The 19,151-nt window shown below is 50.2% G+C and overlaps 1 protein-coding gene across 1 annotated transcript; it reads right to left on the bottom strand.

The window, feature by feature from the left end:
* Positions 1-1,946: 1,946 nt before the first annotated feature.
* On the bottom strand, positions 1,947-18,729 carry LOC144950821 (metaxin-1-like). The gene is made up of 8 exons (XM_078880933.1): positions 18,599-18,729; positions 17,228-17,297; positions 14,750-14,826; positions 13,987-14,079; positions 10,222-10,404; positions 8,530-8,606; positions 7,698-7,855; positions 1,947-6,549 (listed from the first exon to the last, which is right to left on the bottom strand). Exons 1-8 carry the CDS (start codon positions 18,677-18,679, stop codon positions 6,275-6,277), a joined length of 1,014 nt encoding a protein of 337 aa, XP_078737059.1. The 5' UTR covers positions 18,680-18,729; the 3' UTR covers positions 1,947-6,274.
* Between the last annotated feature and the right edge of the window lie 422 nt (positions 18,730-19,151).

Here is a 19,151-nt window from a genome sequence, read left to right as displayed (position 1 = left end):
GCAGGTCAAGACGAGTGTTTTATTTCACGTCACCTCTAACCTTGTTTCTCACGCCGACCTTGCAGCCTTGTTCTGCCTTTATTTTCTCAGGCAGGGCTCATGCCACCACCACGGTTGTTGGCCGGTTTATTCCAGATTGTTGGGTTTTGTGGCACAAAAAGATTGTGCGGCATTGGAGCACAAGGTGTTCAATTTGGAGTACAGCAAGGTCTCGGAGTACGCGGGGGGTGAGGTTCTCCGTGTACCCCCACGTAAGCGCGAATTCACCAAGTTGGGGGTGTTCGCCTACACGAGTGTAGATATACAACGTAAGAGTGCATATGACATGTATATAAATGTACATAAATGTTTAATAAAGTACAATTCTGTACAGTCAATGATTCACTAAACATCGGTAGCATCCAGGTCAGAACACAATTTTTTTGGACTCGTTTCTTGCACGGGCTATAGTTACACGCCGTCAGATACACATTCACACAGAAGCGGTGGGGCGGGGGGGGGAGATTTGACTCGCTTGCCGCGACGTGTGTGTAGTGATAGTACAAGTCACAAGTGTGAATCGGGGTCGGTCGCGTATAAGCGGGTCTGCCCGCAAGGTCTGGGACCTTACTGTATTGTGTTTCATTGTTACTAAAGAGCGGTAGGCAAGTTGTGTCACCGCGGTTTTGCGCGCCCAGTGTACATTTTTACGACTCAAGTTCGATTCCCTGCCACGGATAACGTCACAGCACGAACCCGCACCGACCAGCGCGCATTGAAGGTTAAACAACTCCCACGCACCAACGTGGCATGGGGGGGGAAAGCCTTTATCTGCCATTGGAATATTCAAAGGGTCTTTACATCATTACATTGTTCATAAATAAATAATTAAGGTGAACAAGTCTAAAGAAAAATCCTAGCGTCGTGAAAAGGGGCTTCGGTGGTTGTACACTTGGTTTTCGTTTTCACAGAAACGCCAACTTAAAATAGTCTTATCGGATGACCGCTCTTTGTCTCTGTGCCTTCCACTTAAAGCATTCCACTTGTGAAATGACCAATTTGTCACTTTGCCTTTTTAAACAGCCATTTCAGCCCTTGTACGTACAAGGACGGCCTATAACCGATTCACTGATCTTGTTAGAGCTCGGAAGCTGAGCAGTTTTGGAGCCTGCGTAGCGCTTGGATGGGTGACCAACATGAATAAAACAAGTGTTGTTGGCTGCTGCAGGGCTATGTTATCAGGAAGGACAGTGGCGAAAAATCCATTTTTGTACTACTATGCACCAACATCTATGCTTCACACCTGCACCAACCCACACTGACCAGCAAAAATTACAATCAAATAATGTCCACAGTCTGCATGGCATGGGCTGGTCCTGGTCCTCATCCAGTAGTGGATTTATAAAAGGGGTTATACTGGTAGGAACCACTTGGTTCCACCAGCCCACAGGGGATTATTGTGTCCGTCCGTCGTTCATCCAAAAATGGGTGGAGCTGGGTGGGGAGGGTGGGTGGGAGGGGTGGGGCTGGGTGGAGAGGGGCTGGTCACCCCGTGGTGCCCTTATCAAACTCAACGTTTAACCTACTCACGCCGGCTTGTGCCTGCCCTCACAGTCGGGCATATTTGCGGAATACACCACGCCGCCGTTGACCCTGGCCATTGACCGAGCAACCCAACGTTCATACCAGCTCCCTCCGCAGGAATGTGTTACACGTACGCATTAAATGACACGCGAGTATTGGAGTGCCCAAGAACCCATGCAAAGTTAACCTGTAGCATCATGCACTGCACCATTTTTTTTTGGTGGAAAAAAATGTTGTTTGGAATTAACGTTGCAGCACAGGGCATGCCATGTCAGAGGGAACGAGTAGCAAGTCTGGTAACGAGCCGCTGTGCTCACCTGTAAGAATGACAACGCGCAGAGATCCATTTGTGTTTTAATTCTTTTACTTTGTAATGCAAATATGCACAGGAGGCGGTCTGGAATTTCCAGAATTGCATCAGTTTTTGTTGCGTTGTTGCGGGCGCAAAGAATGACACCCGCGGATTGTGCAGACGTGAACTCTGCCAACACTCGTCTCTGCGGGTGGTAGCTGCACCCCCCGAGTTGGAGGATTCCTGGAAAAACCCGAGCTGGCTCCCAAGTAGTTTGGTAACTTTTAAATAGTGGTGCTTGCACAAAAGGTAAGGGTGGGGGGCGGCGGATGTGATTGAGACCCTAGAGGCCGGGTTCCACACATTAAGCGATCGGTTGCACAACCAAATTGACGCTCGAAAATCGTCGCAGCTTACATCATCGCTCGCAACTGCTTTCGTCTCCATCGGAGTGAGGAGCTGCGCGAAAAAAGGACGCGTCAAAAGAAGCCAAAGGTGTCCGCCCGTGCCCTTGACCGAATCGCGCCATCCAAATCGGGATTGTAACGACCAATCGTAGTTCACAAATGTGCAGCACACAATGAAATGCGTTGCTATAAATCGCTCGGCAGATCGCTCGAAAGAACCGTCCACTGTCAGCAACGGCTTGCGCGACTGCCTGCAGAGACGTCGACATAAGAGCGATTCGGCTGCATGCAGCCAACCAAGTTGGCCTTCATCCTGTGACGAATGGGGCCACTGGATGCCACCGTTCGATGTTGCAACCAAGTTGCAAAACTGATCGTGGAGGCGTGGACCCGGCACTACATCATCCCACGGGGGATTCAAGATCGCCGCGTGCGTTCACGAGGCGACATCGCACAAAAAGCCCTCTCTGGCCACGGCAAATCATTTACGGTTGGCGCGTTTCCCCTTCACAAACCGGTCAGAAGCAACGTATTAATTTTTAAAAGTACACCAGTCATCAAAGTTACCCATGATACGCGTCCGAGATACACTGCTACGCTCGGCACATGGAATGACCACAACCCTGGCGATCGATTTTTGATAACGAGCGTCATGGCGTGTGCCCTCTTTGCCACCCGGCTACGCAACCGTTGGGCTACGCAACCGTTGGGCTCCGCAACCGTTGGGCTCCGCAACCGTTGGGCTCCGCAACCGTTGGGCTCCGCAACCGTTGGGCTCCGCAACCGTTGGGCTCCGCAACCGTTGGGCTCCGCAACCGTTGGGCTCCGCAACCGTTGGGCTCCGCAACCGTTGGGCTCCGCAACCGTTGGGCTCCGCAACCGTTGGGCTACGCAACCGTTGGGCTACGCAACCGTTGGGCTACGCAACCGTTGGGCTACGCAACCGTTGGGCTACGCAACCGTTGGGCTACGTAAGCCACCCGTCCTACGTAACCGCTTATGCACAAGTCTTGAGCAGATGTCCCCTTTAGCGCAATCAATCAATCTCTCTTGCCTCGGTTTTTACGTCATGCTGGGCAGCTCTTCGATGCGTTTTGAGGTTGTGTACCGCGTGCAGTTTGGGATGATGGCCATCAACGAATTTGTATCTGGACGAAGGAGAAATGGTAATACATGTGGAAGAACGCACTGTGTGGTGGGTTTTTGAGAATGTCAATTTTGAGACCGTTCCGTTTGTGTTTATTTCCAGCAGAGACGTCAGACTGCTGTTTCAAGCGACATTCTGGGGTTTAAATCGCTCGGGACGCATTGATTTCCCGCCTCCGCCCCCCACCCCTCCTGATTCCACACAGTTTAATGAGTGGTTAGAATTTGTGGTTACGATTAGGTTCACTTATGTTTAGCCCTGGTAGTGCGAGTAGAATCATGGCTAAAGTATATTTAAGAAGCAATCACATTGAGGAAATAGCGAATTCGTAAATCCACATGTTGATGTACATATCGTAGTAAAAGCATGTCAACATTTTAAAACCAAATTGTGATATGCCTATTGGGGTGTAACAATTCACTCTCTCCTAAGCAATTCATTTTTAAAAGTGGCGAATGTAGCAAGCTCAAGTGGTAGGAGCGGGGGGGGGTGTAACATAACTTACAACACACACACAAAACAACAGATTCTCGTGCACATCGTTTGGCGCATGTATTATGAGCATAATAATGTATTAAGCAACGAATGTATGCACTGTTACACACACAACTCCGATTCACTCGTAAACCTGTTGTGTAGAGCCCTTTTTCAATCCACTGCTGGACAAAAGCCTCTGCAGGCGGTGTTGGTAATGGGGGGGGGGGTTGTTTGCCCTATCGTTGCCATGCTGGTCACAGTACAGGTTGGGAAAAGAGAGAGGGGATATGGCCCAAGATGGCTTTGGATATCACTCGCCACGAATGTTTGGCTACGTCCGAGAATTGGACTCTGGGTCGCCGTATTTGCAAAGCGGTGCACCTGGTGTCATTTAAATTGTCGCGATGTGCGGCGCTGCCATCACAGCTGTCTGGCGTTGTCTTGTTCCCAAGGTGGCGCTTTCGCCTTGGCCAGGCGCTGAGCCTTGGGCCGTGATGACGACGACGACTGAGCTGCAGTCCTTGTGGCACATTCATTTACCACGTCCGTGAGGTGACGGTGGACAATTACCCCGACGCATCTGCATTCGAGGAAGTAAACGACAAGAGACCAATTTTGATTTAAAGCTTTCGTGACTGCAGGGATTCATATTCTTGGTGCTTTCGGTAAAGTCACGTAGAAGGGAAACAAAATAATACAAATATAAAACAATAAAATTCTCACGACGTTTAGACGTTTTTCAAATTTTCTTGCTGTGGATTTCACACCTGATGACGATTGATTGTATTGGCAGTCGAAACGTCGTGAGAATTTTATTAATATTTTTATTATTTTATTGTTACCCTTCTACGTGACTTTACCGAAACAACCAAGAATATAAAGAGACCAGCTGGACACAGGAGTAGCCCCCATGAGTGGAGTTAATACAGGTAGGAACAACAGTTCCACACTGCCCACCAGGGATTATTTGTCTGTCTTGTCTGTCGTGCATAGCCACGCCCTCGATTTGTATTTCATAGAGCGCTTCCGGCAGGCTCGGCACCACGTGACGCACCGCCCCACGCAGCTTGCGCCCTGTGACACGGATCGCACGAATGCGCTGTCCAACCAAGCTCCTACCTGCCCACTCCGAAGGAACGTGTTAACCGCTTGTGTGGTTTCATGCCATCTCATCAAGGTGGATCCAGAGATGACACCAGGCCCTAATGCTGCATAGCCTCTCCTCGCGCGCCGGTCCAGCTTACGAGGTTTATCAATCGACACCCGTGGGAATTTCACATTTATTAATTTTTTTACATCCGATTGGCAAATGATTGCTAAACGTAAAGAAACAAGTCCGTACCTTGTTGTTAACACGAGGGGGCGTGGGATCGGAACGCGGATGATGCAGTGGGTTCGCTGTTTCCCACTGGCACATCAGAGCCAGCGCAGGACCTTAGCGGTGGGGCAGGTGGGTTTTCCCCCACTGGCTATTTGCCGCCGATATGCCGAGCTTACAAGACAAAAGTGAATCTGGCTCAGCGGGGACAAGCAGGGCAGGGCTGGGTCTAACCGTGCGTTGGCTGCGTGTAGACATCGGTACGTGGAGACCAACGCAGTGCATCACCCGCGACATCTTACACGGAGTCTCAACTTTCGATTATACACTGGTCAACAAGAAAAAACATTTTTTTTCTGGCCTGGACTTTTGCAGCTGTTTTAGACTAATTTCAGGGTGCTGATTCCAAATCTGATCTCAGATTTGCTCTATCACATCTCATTTCATGCTATCGGCATACCCCATTTTCATTGATTTTACCCAAAATTAACTCTGTCACTTATGATTACAAGTTGTTGCGAGTCAGTGACTGCTTTAGTGTTAAAATATGGTGCTGTATTTTTAGGATAGTGTGTTTATAATATAATTTTATGAAAATATCCACATTTATTTAATATTTTTCTTCTGCAGTTTTGATTGAAAATGCAATATTTCATATCTCAAAAACTTGATGTGATAGACAAAAACTGACTTGCCAGATTTGGAATCAGCATCCCAAAATTACCTTCAAACCGTTGGATAACCTTATGCCAGAAAAAGTGTGTTGACCAGTGAATTATTGCACGTTGACGTCGGTGCCACGGGTCCTGGCGCGGCTCGGATGCGAAGTGGGAAAAGAGGCATCCGGTTTCCTCCCACGCGAAAACGACCAAACATCATCTCGACAAACAAGACCCCGCCCCCCCCCCCCCCATCTTGCACGAGAGAGAGAGCCCCTAAATTCACTCGCCAGATAAATAAAGTACTGTTGTCATTATTACTGTAATACTAAACCCTCCCCCGCAAGTCGCCGGTGCGATCTTTTGAGAGTTCGCTCAACCCACCCCCACCACCCCCCCCAAAGACGACGCTCAACTATCTCCATCGTCGTCGTCGTCATCGCCGGCACCGCCGCCGGCGTCGGGGTACATCTCCGTGGGGATGTCGGCGTCCGTGTCGGCGCCGCCCACGCGCTCGATCGTCACCAGCCCGTGGAAGAGCGCGTAGCCCACCATGGCGCCCACCGCCACCAGCAGCGACAGCAGCTGGTTCCGCAGCTTGTGCGGCTCGTGATCCCCCTCGGATGGCGACGGCGAGCTTGCGGGCTGATTCTGCCGCCGCTGGTGATTCTTGCTCGGTGGGCCGTCTGCGGAAGAGGGAGGTCTGGTCAGTTTATAGTCGGTGGAGGCGCTCCGGAAACAACGGTCATACTTTTCGATTTAAAGCTTTCGTGACTGCAGGGATTCATCTTCTTGGTTCTTTCGGTAAAGTCACGTAGAATGGAAATAATAAAATAATTAAAATAAAACATAATAAAATAATTCTCACGACGTTTCGGCCACAACGCAAGCAGCCGTACTCAGGTGGAGCGCAGGTCTGTCGGAAAGACAGCGTCTGAATGACGTGTTAAAATGTTCAAACACCAAGTAGAAACACTTTTTCAAGAATGAATGTGTCTCTGTCTGACTGAATGTGTCTCTGTCTGACTGTCTTCTCGACAGACCTGCTCTCCACCTGAGGACGGCTGCTTGCGTTGTGGCCGAAACGTCGTGAGAATTATTTTATTATGTTTAATTTTTATTATTTTATTATTTCCATTCTACGTGACTTTACCGAAAGAACCAAGAAGAACGGTCATACTCGTAGGTTTTTTCGGTAAAGTCACGTAGGTAAAAATAAAATTAATAGAAGTAATAATAGAAATAAAATATTATGACTTCTATTAATTTTTATTTTATTTTTTTCCTACGTGACTTTACCGAAAAAACCTAAGAGTATGAATCCTTGCAGTCACGAAAGCTTCAAATCTAGAAACAACGGTCATCCCTCGCAGGGCGGCAGCGGCTTTTGGCTTAAGCCATCGGACAAAGACGGTCGCTGCATCACGCGCTTTCAGGTGCACTTCTGCGGCCGTCTGGAACGCCCTCTCGATATTAGGAAGCCAATGAAGCTATGCACTTTAAAATCATCGAGAGTGCCAAAACGAATTTCTTTAGAACTGCTATTTTGTGTTTAGTTTGGGGTCCTTCCCCCATACCTCTGATAAATATGGTTGGCTAAATACTACATACGGTGCAAAAGATATTTAACATACAACGGGAGGAGCGACGCACAACAACAACAATAGGCGGCACGTAGGGTGGTGCATCTGCCATTGACCGGCGTTAGCGCCAGGATTGCGTTTGGAATAATGTTCGGTCTGCCGATTTGCTGCAGCCCTATCTCAGCAATGAGCCGGCGTTATTTGCCGCCATCCCGCACAAATTCCACCCACCTCTCCCGCCCTGCCCTTACCCTGCTCGTCCTGTGGGAAGTACTGCGCCAGTATGCGCTGGCAGAAGCGGCACAGGTTGTCCAGACCCTTGAGGTGCTGCTGCAGCTTGGCGCTGGGCAACGGCGCGAGCAGCAGCGGAGCCACGTGTCCCAACACCACCGCGTCCAGCGTGGTGGGCCTGCGCACACGGGGCGAGGCGGGGAGGGGTCAGTGAGCGACAGAGGTCGCAACCGGGTACCCGATACCCGTACCCTACCTGATACCCGGCTACCCGTACCCGGCCGGGTACGGGTACCCGTTTGCGACCCTGGTGCGGCCGGGTACGGGTAAGGAATCAAAACCCGTTTGTGACCTCTGGTGAGCGACCATCCGGAGCAAGGGACGTGTACGGCAGCCTCCTCGTGCTTCTACTGCTCTCGTATGGCGCGGCAGTTTGGGTTGCCACCTGTCCTGCTTTTCCCAGGATCGCCTCTTGTCGAGATAGCTGCGTGTCTTTCCAGGACATTAAATCGTTCCGTTGTTTGCGAGCCGTTTACTAAGAGGGCAAGTGGCAACCGCCGATTGCAAGCAAACCTACTGCCGATATAAGCACACTCTCACTTGATACAGCTATCGTGCTGTGACGGTTCCACCTGAAGACGGAAGCTTGTGTTGCCTCCGAAACGTCGTGCTTTTTATTTTACTTTTATTAATTTAAACTTATTACCAACGTGACTTTACCGAAAAAAGCTAAGAATATGAATCCTTGCAGTCACGAAAGCTTCAAATCTAGAAATAAGCACACCGCCTTTCTCCCACTGGGCGTGCTAATACGTCCAACATTCGACTGCGCCACACGAACCGACCACTTACGAGTCGCGGAAAAAGTATTCCTTGTCACCCAGCGTGTGCGACAGGAGGCTGAGGCAGTCCATTGCCTCCGCGTAAATCTGGAATCGAGAAAAAAAAACACAAAAACGCAGACGTGATAATCATGAGCATGGTTTGCTACGTACGCCGCGAAAGAAGTTTGACGTGCATGCGTAGACAACGTAGGGGAGAAATATCCGCCTATTGTTAAATCCTTTATATTAAGTTCACTTGCTTGCTTACTTGCGCGCTTACGACCGTGCAAATCTTTCGGTCGTTTTTTAACCCACTTCCCGTGATCCAATCGAGCTGACATTTTGCACACAGACTCGTTGTGCGTGCCAATTTATTTTCGTGAAAATTTTTTTCCTAAATTTTCCACTTTTTAGGAAAAAAAAAAATTCATATTTAATTTAAAATACCAATGTGATCAAAATGAAACTCTTACTCAAGAAAAACAGAAATGAATAATAAAATAAAACCGATGCCACGCATATAAAGGATTTATAGTGAAAAACTTTGTTTTTACGGGTTAAACTCGCACAACGCAACACACGATCTTGAAAACGACAATTTTACTGCCATTTAGAAGACGAAAAGATAGCAACAAATGCTTTTTTTGACTTGGCCGCAGACTATCATCTGGAACGCGCCCCAATGCCATCAGACCTCGTAAGCTAAGCCGGCTTGAGCCTGGACAGCGCCTGGATGGGTGACCACCAAGCACGCCAGGTTGCCTTAGGCAGCTGCAGGGGGCTGTGCTAATTCGTAACGAACAAGAGGGAGGTGCGGCAAAATCCACTGCACTGTACTATGTGCGCTCCCCACCTTTGCAGGGATTCATCTTCTTGGTTCTTTCGGTAAAGTCAGACGCTGTCTTTCCGACAGACCTGTTCTTCACCTGAGGACGGCTGCTTGCGTTGTGGCCGAAACGTCGTGAGAATTATTTTTATTATGTTCGATTTTTATTATTTTATTATTATTTCCCTTCTACGTGAATTTACCGAAAGAACCAAGAAGAAAAAAGGGGGCTTCCTTAACATACGTAGCCGTTTTGCATTAACGGGAAAACGCGCGACGTTTCAAGTCGCCGTCGCTTGCTTGTGTAATGCGAGCGTAAATGGGGTTGCTGCTGGACTCTGTCCCAATCACACGACCCGGGGGATTGGGGGGCGGAGCCCGGTATGGGGGGCGTGGGAGAGGGGCCGCCGTTCACCTCGGCTCCAATGGGAAGCGAGGTGAATGGGGGCGGAGCCAGCGGGGCAGTCGGGGAAGTTAAGAGGCTGAGCCACGTTGGGTGGCGAGGAAAGATCCGCGCCATCGGCCGCGTGGCCGAAGGACCTCAGCACGCCGTCGGCCAGCGGGGTGCGGAGTGCGGGAATAGAGGAGCTAACGGAGGAGCGTGCGGGGCACGCGCGAGAGAGAGAGAGAGAGCGTGCGTGGCACGCGAGAGAGAGAGCGTGCGTGGCACGCGCGAGAGGGAGCGTGCGCGGGGCGCGCGCGAGACGACACTGGTCCGAGAGGAGGCCAGTGGGGGGTGCGGAGAAGAACCTAAATAAAAGACAAGCGGAGACCAGCAGTGCCTGACGGAGTCTTTTATTACGCTTGGCACCAGCGGAACGGCACTACCGCCCGGGGTCCCAATCCATCGTCGTCGTCGCGTCTTTGCGGGCCGAGTGCGTCGGGGGGGTTTACCTCGCTCTGGACGGCCTCCTCCATGGGGTCGGCGTCCCCGCCGCGCATCTGCCGCAGCCTCTCCTCGGCGGCGTGGTGCATGCGGTTGGGCAGCACGAAGTTGAGCGGGAAGGGGATGGCCTCTCCGTGCCACGGCCGCGTCAGCTCCACGTAGTTCACGGGGTCCAGCCACATGGCATGCGTCTGCATTGCGTGCGCGTGCGCATGTCGGGAGAGAGGGGAGCGGTGGCGGAGGGGGTTAGCGCTACGCTGCGCTAGCAACCTGGCAACCCGAAGTTCCGTTCCCCCTCACGGCGACCAACACCAGCGACGAATATCTGAACCGGTCCTGGGCCTCCCCTAGGTTGACTTGGCTTCAAATGAGTACCTGGTGTGGTGTGTAAACATCGCCACTGGGGGCGTGGTGTTGGCCACACACCCCCTAGTGTGCCGTGTCCGCCTTCATAGGTGCTCGCTAAAAGCACTTGCCCCGACAGTCTGGTCAGGCTACACGGGGGATCTTTGTCAAAAGAGAGACGGGATGAGGATGTTTTAACGCTTACGTACGCATGTATGTTGAACGTCTTTCGCACTGTACATAGCCAACCGTGCAAATCGGAGGTGCGGGTTTATACGGAGTGCTCTTACTTTATAATATCTGGTAGCCCCAAAATTAAACAAATGATATGCTGCTGCATTGGCAGTGGTGCACAAAATACTCAACACATCTGTGTGTGGCCTTAAATGGGAAAAAATATATATTCAATATTTTGCCCGTGATGTACTGCCATTCCATAAGGTTTTTATTTTGGGTTAGATCGCGTAAATATATTTGTCATTAAAACCCGCTACTACCTGACACAGCCAACTAGTAAGGGTTGTCACGTAAACAGAACGTGCCAATTCGTCACTAGTACAGCACACCGGTGTTTTTAACAAACAAAAAACATGTAAAACGGTTTACCGTAGTGTAAAATAAAAACAGCAATAAACCCTTCACGATAATAGAGGTGTTTTGTGTCTCTCTCTATGTATCTCTGTGATATCTGTCTCTGCTTATATGTCTGTCTATATGTCTCTGGTTCTGTGTTTGATCTCTCTCTCAAATTTAGCAATTCTCAGGAAGAACGTAATCAACCAGGTAGGGTGTTGACTTATGTTATCCGACTCTCTGTTGTATTACATTACATTTCTAATTATACTAGATTTTTGTTTCTATTTCATTTATACCTGATGATTGCTTGTGTTGCAATCGAAACGTCGTATGCTAGTATTTAATTTATTATTTTCTCTTTATACGTGACTTTAACGAAAGAACCAAAGAGTAATTCCTGCAGTCACGAAAGCTCCAAATTAAGTTAGATCTATTATGGATAATATTGGTCGCGAAAGCCGACGTGTTAAACCCTTCACCGTTATCCCTTATGGGAAAATGACTCCCGCTTTACGCAAATTCACTTTGCGTGGAAACGATCAGGACAGGGACCACTGCGTCCAGCGAGGAACTCTGCGCTCATCGCCCCGTGGCTTTCCGCTCGGCTCATTTTGGTCCGGTGCGCTGATCACGCCCGCACGCCCGCCAGTGCACCTAGCCTGGCACAGGCGCCGTGGCGACGTCACCGCCACTTGGTGGCAAATGGCGGCTGTCGTCGTCGTTGTTGTTGTACTTTGCAGGATTCGTCTATTTTTAAATCCTTTATATTAAGTTCGTTTGCTTGCTTAGGACCGTGCAAATCTTTCGGTCGTTTTTTAACCCACTTCCCGTGATCCAATCGAGCTGACATTTTCCACACAGACTCGTTGTGCGTGACAATTAATGTTCGTGAAAAAAAAATCCTAAATTTTACACTTTTTAGGACAAAAATATTATATTTAATTACCAATTGCTTAATGGTGCCATGCAATCATCTGACCCATAGGTGGCAGCCATCTCAAGCCAGAGGACGAGAGGACTCTAGCCGCCACGCATATAAAGGATTTATAGTGAAAAACTTTGTTTTTACGGGTTATACTTATCTCTCCATAGGAATGCATCTCCAATAATATATCATGGAGGTCCATAGGGAAACAAGGATTCGAGATTCGGAATTCTGCTTTACGGACAACTCTTCAGGAATGTACCCGTTCCATACATCGAAGGATGTATGATACACGTTCTCTTTGTGTTCAATCCACGCTTTCGCTCTCCACATTAAGCGGTTACCTTCGCTCACTAAGTTTTCGCTCCTCACTCAAAACTCGATTATTGTTCCCTAGCCCGCACTACAACCCCCCCTTAATCTCCCCCACATTACCACCACCACCACCACCGTTACTGTTCCCTCTTCACATTCTCATTACATGGCTATAACTCATTGACCCCATTCATTCAATCCATCCGTCGTCATTTACCGTCATCAATTTCGCTTTCGCCGAATTCACGCATCATCACAGATTTGCCCCCATTGCTTCCTCTCTCATCTATTTCGTTCGCCTCGTCTCCGCCATTGCAATCATACGTTGGTACCGTTGATCATTATTTGTCAAGCGCCTTGCTTTAGGCGCGGTATAAATTACATTAAGGTAAGTCTGTAATGAATCCATTCTCACGCGCGCGATTAAATGCACGTATCGTGAGCGTCAGATTAAATTCCAATTAAATAAATCGCTTTCCTACGGTTTACTGAACCCACGGAAGACGAGTGCTCATGTGCGGGCGATGCCGCAACAGGGTTTGGCGATAGCATTTCAAAATACACCCGCCACCTTCACGGTTGCCCGACACGTGTCCCGCCAAGTTGTACAGCTGGCGATAGAAAACATCCAGAGGGTAAAGGTTCAGCCCTGCAATGACGTGCTCACGGCACTGACGGCATGGGCACCACTTGAGGAAGCTGAAGAGACCCCTCCGTTAGGGTATTTGGCCTCCTCTTTCTTTGGTGCAATACGCCTGTTTATTTTGTTAATTTTATTATGATTAAAAGCACCAATTTTGCCAGCACCTCTGACGCGTTCTCATCCGCTGCTACCGGTTTCCTCCGTACGTATCACTTTGCTGCCGCTGTTCTCTGCCGATGCACCACAGATCTTCCTTGCAGACTAGCCGGCTAACTGGCTACACGCAAACATTTTTCATTCAACGAGTGAACATCGATTGAATGACCGACTCCGACGCTGGGAAAAAGATGCGATTGTCTTGGTAGAGGTGGGGAGTAGCAAAACCTTAACCACCCACACTGTGTGTCGGTTGACCAACTGCGGTGCACCCATTAACGCTCCCGGGTGGATAGGGCAGGGGGGGGGGTTTAAGAAACTTGACCATCGCCAAACTGCCACGTGTGGGGAGATCGAATTGACCCCGGCGCCCTCCGGGTTTGCGAGTCGGCGTGCGCTGACCGTCACGCCGCGGCAGCGTCCCTCGCGGGCAAGCCGGAGCTCGCCGTGCACGTTACACGCCGTTGACGTTACCCCGTCGCCAGAGGTCGCAACCGGGTACCCGATACCCGTACCCTACCCGTTTGCGACCCTGGTGCGGCCGGGTACGGGTAGACCGTGAGTCACTGGTGAGTCACCGCTTGTCACTCATTTCCCAACGTCTTGTCTCTTCTCACAATTCAAGTTCCTAGAATCAACCCACCCGCGCCTGCAACATGGCTTCATCCCAGAGGTCGCAATCAGGTACCCGATAACCGTACCCTACGGGTACGGTAGGGTCCTGGTGCGGCCGGGTACGGGTAAGGAATCAAAACCCGTTTGCGACCTCTGCCCGTCGCGCGACGGGCAGAGGTCGCAAACGCGCGTCCTTACGAGCGCAGGCAGGAGCTTCTGCTCGACGAGGGCGATGAAGGCCAGCGTGTCGGCGCCCTCCTTCGGAGAGAGTCCGTAGTCGGCGTTGAAGTTCTGAAACGGCGGCGGAGCCACAAGTCGACTTTTAAAACCGGCGACACGTTACGAGTCGCCGACACGACCTAAGTGCTCTCTAGTCTTGGAAAAAGAACATACGTGGTGATGAAACCGCAACACTAAGCAAAAAAATAGCCGTACGCTGCCGTAGTGGGTTGGCAAAAAAGTAACATTTCAGCTTTGCGGTGTGTCTTCGGGTTGCACCACGCGCTGTACAGCACGACTTTAAATTTGCGGCGAGCTTCTCTGGGATAGTTCTTGCAGAAGCTCCAAGCACGTGGAGTCAGATATCATGCTGAGAAATGCGGTACAAACCAAAAAAACACATCGTAAAGCTCTAAAGCAGCGCACCTATCACCTTGTGTTCACGCGGTGAAATGGGCACAAATGTGTTATTACCTACAATCCACCACGGCAGTTCGTAGGGCACTTTGTGCACTCTTGCTGTACGGCAGCGAACGAGCACCGTTTGTTAAACAGGCAACACAATGTTGTTGAAAATCAGAAAAGTCTAAACCAGCTAGAAGCTCGTCTACTTAAGGTCTGCTGGTAAACAGTGGGTCCAAAAGACCCACGGCCTGATGGAACTTTATCATGTACATTTTTTTTCAATTGGTGAAACAAACCCTTATTTGTATTGTTCAGTGGATGAGGCTACGCACTGTACCTGTTTTCTAAGGTGGTCCAGGATTTGTAAGGGTTGAGTTATGACGTCCTTGCCCGACTTGAACACTGGCAGGCTCCCTGCGGGGAAAAACAACAGCAAACTCGTGCGCTGACGTGCGGAACAAAGAGTTGAACAAACAGTAGGAGTAGTAGTAGGCTTTTGCGGGCAGTATTATCCATAAGGTTTTTTTTGGGTCAGATCGCGTAAAATATAAATGTGTCGTTAAACCCGCCACCACCTGACACAGCCAATTATTAGGTTTGTCACGTAAACAGAACATGCCAATTCGTTACTAGTACAGCACACCGGTGTGTTGGAGAGTAAACCCACAATTGTAAATGAGTGTGGGCTTACTCTCCAACACACCGGTGTGCCGAACTAGTAACGAATTGTGTTGGAGTGTAAACCCACAATTGTAAATGAGTGTGGGCTTACTCTCCAACACACCGGTGTGCCGAACTAGTAACGAATTGTGTTGGAGTGTAAACCCACAATTGTAAATGAGTGTGGGCTTACTCTCCAACACACCGGTGTGCCGAACTAGTAACGAATTGTGTTGGAGTGTAAACCCACAATTGTAAATGAGTGTGGGTTTACTCTCCAATACACAACCGGTGTGCCAAACTAGTAACGAATTGTGTTGGAGTGTAAACCCACAATTGTAAATGTAAATGAGTGTGGGTTTACTCTCCAATACACAACCGGTGTGCCGAACTAGTAACGAATTGTGTTGGAGAGTAAACCCACAATTGTAAATTGTAAATGAGTGTGGGCTTACTCTCCAACACACCAGTGTGCCGAACTTGGCAGGTTTTGTCTACGTGACAAACCTTACTAATTGGCTGTGTCGGGTGGTGGCGGGTTTCATGACACCACATTTATATTTACGCGTTCTAACCTCGAAACATCCTCCTCTATTATGGGAACGTAGAGTCTGAAAACTATTTTTCACGAAGGGGTCTCCGTATTGCGGTGTTTTGGCCAATTCATCGTATGACTTCACGTGCAGGAAATCGCAGAACTCGGGGTGAAAATCCACCACACATACGAGGGGATGATAACAAACACAGACCAACTTACTTGCACCGAAACTCAAAGCGCTGCACAAATAGATCGAGGAATGTGTACTGTTATGAATTTAGCACGGTACTCAAGTATTCTTGACCAACTGGTAAATCGTTTTCAAGGACTTACCTAAGTTGGCCAGATAAATCCCTGTCAGTGCACGTAATTAATCAAACGTAATTTTAACTGGGCCGTCGCAGGGTTTGGCCTCTCTCCATGCATTAGATTTACTGTACATTAATATTAATTAATAAATAAAAGTTTCTTTCGATTTAAAGCTTTCGTGACTGCAGGGATTCATCTTCTTGGTTCTTTCAGTAAAGTCACGTAGAAGGGAAATAATAAAATAATAATAATTTATTTTATTTTATTATGTTTTATTTTTATTATTATATTATTTCCCTTCTACGTGACTTTACCAAAAGAACCAAGAAGATAAATAAAATTAATTAAGCCGTCTAACCGTGGGATGTCAGATCCGGGCTCAACCGTTGTGTAGTTCGTAATGAACAACGCAAGCCACAATGTCATTGTCGTGTCAACTCGCATGAGCGCGCACGGCTATTTAGTTAATCCACTGCTGGATGCGGGGCTCCCCAGCCTGTGCAGATCATGGGGGTAATTTGACCATACTTCACCATGCTGGTTAATGCAGAGAGGTGTGTGCATATTCGTGCCGTACAACTGACTCTAGTGTCCAGTATTGTCCTCTGCTGCCCACCACGTAGCCCCAAAGACAAAGATCCACATGAAGGCCGGCACGGCACACGAGGGGGGGGGGGGTAGGAGAGGTGGCCAACACCACACCCGGCCGCCTTTGTCTCCCCCGTTGGCGATGTTTTTTTACGCACCGCACCGGGTACTCCTTCGGGTGTCACACGCAGCCACCCCCCGGCAGCCTGTGACACCTGCCTATGCACACGGCGGTCGCACATCCGAATACGTGCTCCTTTAAAGAAGATTCCATTCTACTCGTCTATCATCGCTGTCAAAAGAAAAGAAGCGCGTCGCGTGTCCGCTAAGCCAGGGATGGGGAACCTTTTTTCTGCCAAGGGCCATCTGGTTATTTACAACATCATTCGCGGGCCATACAAAATTATCAACTTAAAAATTAGCCTGTTACATTTGATCAAACATTTAATAAACTCCCCCCTAATGTGATGGCTGGAACTGCTTCTCTTTGGCGAGGCGTGTGATGTTAGCTGGTATTGATGATGTTGCTGCTACTCCCAACTGCTTTTCCAGGTTTGCTACTAGATTTGTTGAATTTCGAGTCCCGCCTGCGGTTGCTTTGGCAGGGCCAGACACCAAATGATTTCGCGGGCCTCATACGCCCCGCGGGCCGGACGTTCCCCACCTCTGCGCTAAGCCGTCTGGATACAGGAGGGGGGGGGGGTCTCTGGTTGCTCTGACCTGTCGGCGTCCACCAGGGGTTGTTGGTCCTTTGCAGCTTCAGGGGGGCTCCGGCGAACTTGGCGTAAGCCTGGGATGGAAGGGGGAGGGGGTCACGAAGAGGACACGGGGAGGGGGGGGGGGGTGAAATCGACCGCGAGGAGTAGAGCAAGACAACCGCAAAGACCGAGAACGCCTCGGCGGACGAAACTCGTGCAGGACCGGAATTACGAAAATCCAGACCCGCCGCAGTTGGGTCCAAGGCGGTTTGGGGCCGGGTTACATGCCTGTCAACCCCTTGTCAGTGCCCTCTACCTTATTACAGACCAATTCAGACCTTATTGGTCACCCCGTGCCCCTTGTGAATCTTTTCATCCTACAAAGTCACCATCACAAGGGAGAGACACAAATAGACAAAATGTTTTTTGTTGCTGCACGTATTGTAACGGCTGTACACCGTATGGACCTGAAAACTCAATTTCCCTGTACAAGAATACGGGGTAAACCGAATGGGTTGACAGCTATGGGGGTTAGTGCTGTTTGCGAGCACCTATGAAGGCCGGCACAGCACAAGAGGGGGTGAGTGATCAGCACCACGCTCGACCGCCTTTGTCTCCCCAGTGGCGATGTTAACACACCGCATCGGGTACTCATTTGAGGCTGAGTCGACCTAGGGGAGGCCCAGGTACCGGTTCAGGTAATCGTCACTGGTGTTGACCGTGAGCGGGAATCGAACTCCGGTCGCCGGGTTCGTAGCGCAGCGCGCTAACCGCTCCACCACCGCTCGAGACAAACATAGACACACATAGATGTACACAGACACACACATGTACAGACACAACAACAACCGCCATTCGCCACTAAGTGGCGGTGACGTCACCACGACGCTTGTGCCAGGCTATGTGCACCTTGTGTACCTTGGCCTCAAGGTACACACACAAACACACAGAGACAAATACACACACAGACAAACAAGCACACATGTACACACACACAGAGACAAACACACACAGAGAGACAAACACATCCAGACACATACACATCTCTATGGCACCGGTCGTCACCCTCTTAACCCTCCCCAGCAGCCCGGGCGGTCGTTCACCCTCGGCCCCTCGCCCGCTCGCTCGCCCCCTCGCCCGCCCGTTCACCCCCTCGCCCACTCGCTCGCCCACTCGTCCCCTCGGCCACTCTTCCTCTCGCTCGCCCGCTCCCTCGGCCACTTGCTCGCTCGCCCGCTCGCCCCCTCGCCCTCTCGGCCACTCGTCCTCTCGCCCGCTCGCCCCTTCGCTCGCCCCCTCGCCCGCTCGGCCACTCGCCCCCTCGCTCCCTCGCTCGCCCCCTCGGCCACTCGCTCGCCCCCTCGTCCATCTGCCCGCCCGCCCGCCCGCTCACCATGACCGTGAGGCTGCCCGGCTCCACGGACGGCAGCCCCCAGTCACCCCGCCAGCACTGCAACTCCATGGGCGCGGACATGTTGCAAGGCGGTGGGGCCCGCGGTGACCCCTGAACCCGGAGACGGAAGTTGGGGTCATAGACGTGGTGGGAGAGGGGGGAGGGTGTCTCTACCCAGAATGCACCGGGGAGGGCAGCCCCCCCCCCACCTCTTACGTAATGTCGTCGTCATTGTTGTTAATGTTGGTGATGTAATTCGAGTTGTGTGTTTAAGGGGCCGTCCATAAATGACGTCACGCACCTGGGGGGGGGGGGGGTCAGACATTTGTGACGATGTGTGACGAGGGAGGTGGGGGTTGAGAAATGTGACGTCACATCAAAATGCGCAACTTTAAATAAATATAGACAACACGTTCTACTTAATTAAATAGACTTTTTAATGAATGTTTTCTCCTACAACATCAGAGTGCAGCGCCACATTAAATACGCACTACAATGACAATAGTTTAAAGCGATTTGAAGCATGTTTTATTTTTTGGGGGGGGAGGGGGGC

This window comes from Lampetra fluviatilis, chromosome 59, assembly GCF_964198595.1.
Source record: "Lampetra fluviatilis chromosome 59, kcLamFluv1.1, whole genome shotgun sequence".
Lineage (NCBI taxonomy): Eukaryota > Metazoa > Chordata > Hyperoartia > Petromyzontiformes > Petromyzontidae > Lampetra > Lampetra fluviatilis.
Note: the sequence above shows the minus strand (reverse complement) of the source record. Positions and strands in the feature narration are given on the sequence as shown.

What these genes read in the sequence shown, in the direction of transcription:
- LOC144950821 (XM_078880933.1), bottom strand. Translation starts at nt 18,679, where the DNA reads ATGTCCGCGCCCATGGAGTTGCAGTGCTGGCGGGGTGACTGGGGGCTG. An exon ending in GAATACTTTTTCCGCGACTC is followed by an intron (nt 7,856 to 8,529) that starts GTAAGTGGTCGG and finishes CCGTGTGCGCAG; the next exon opens with GCCCACCACGCTGGACGCGG. An exon ending in CTTCCCACAGGACGAGCAGG is followed by an intron (nt 6,550 to 7,697) that starts GTAAGGGCAGGG and finishes CCTCTTCCGCAG; the next exon opens with ACGGCCCACCGAGCAAGAAT.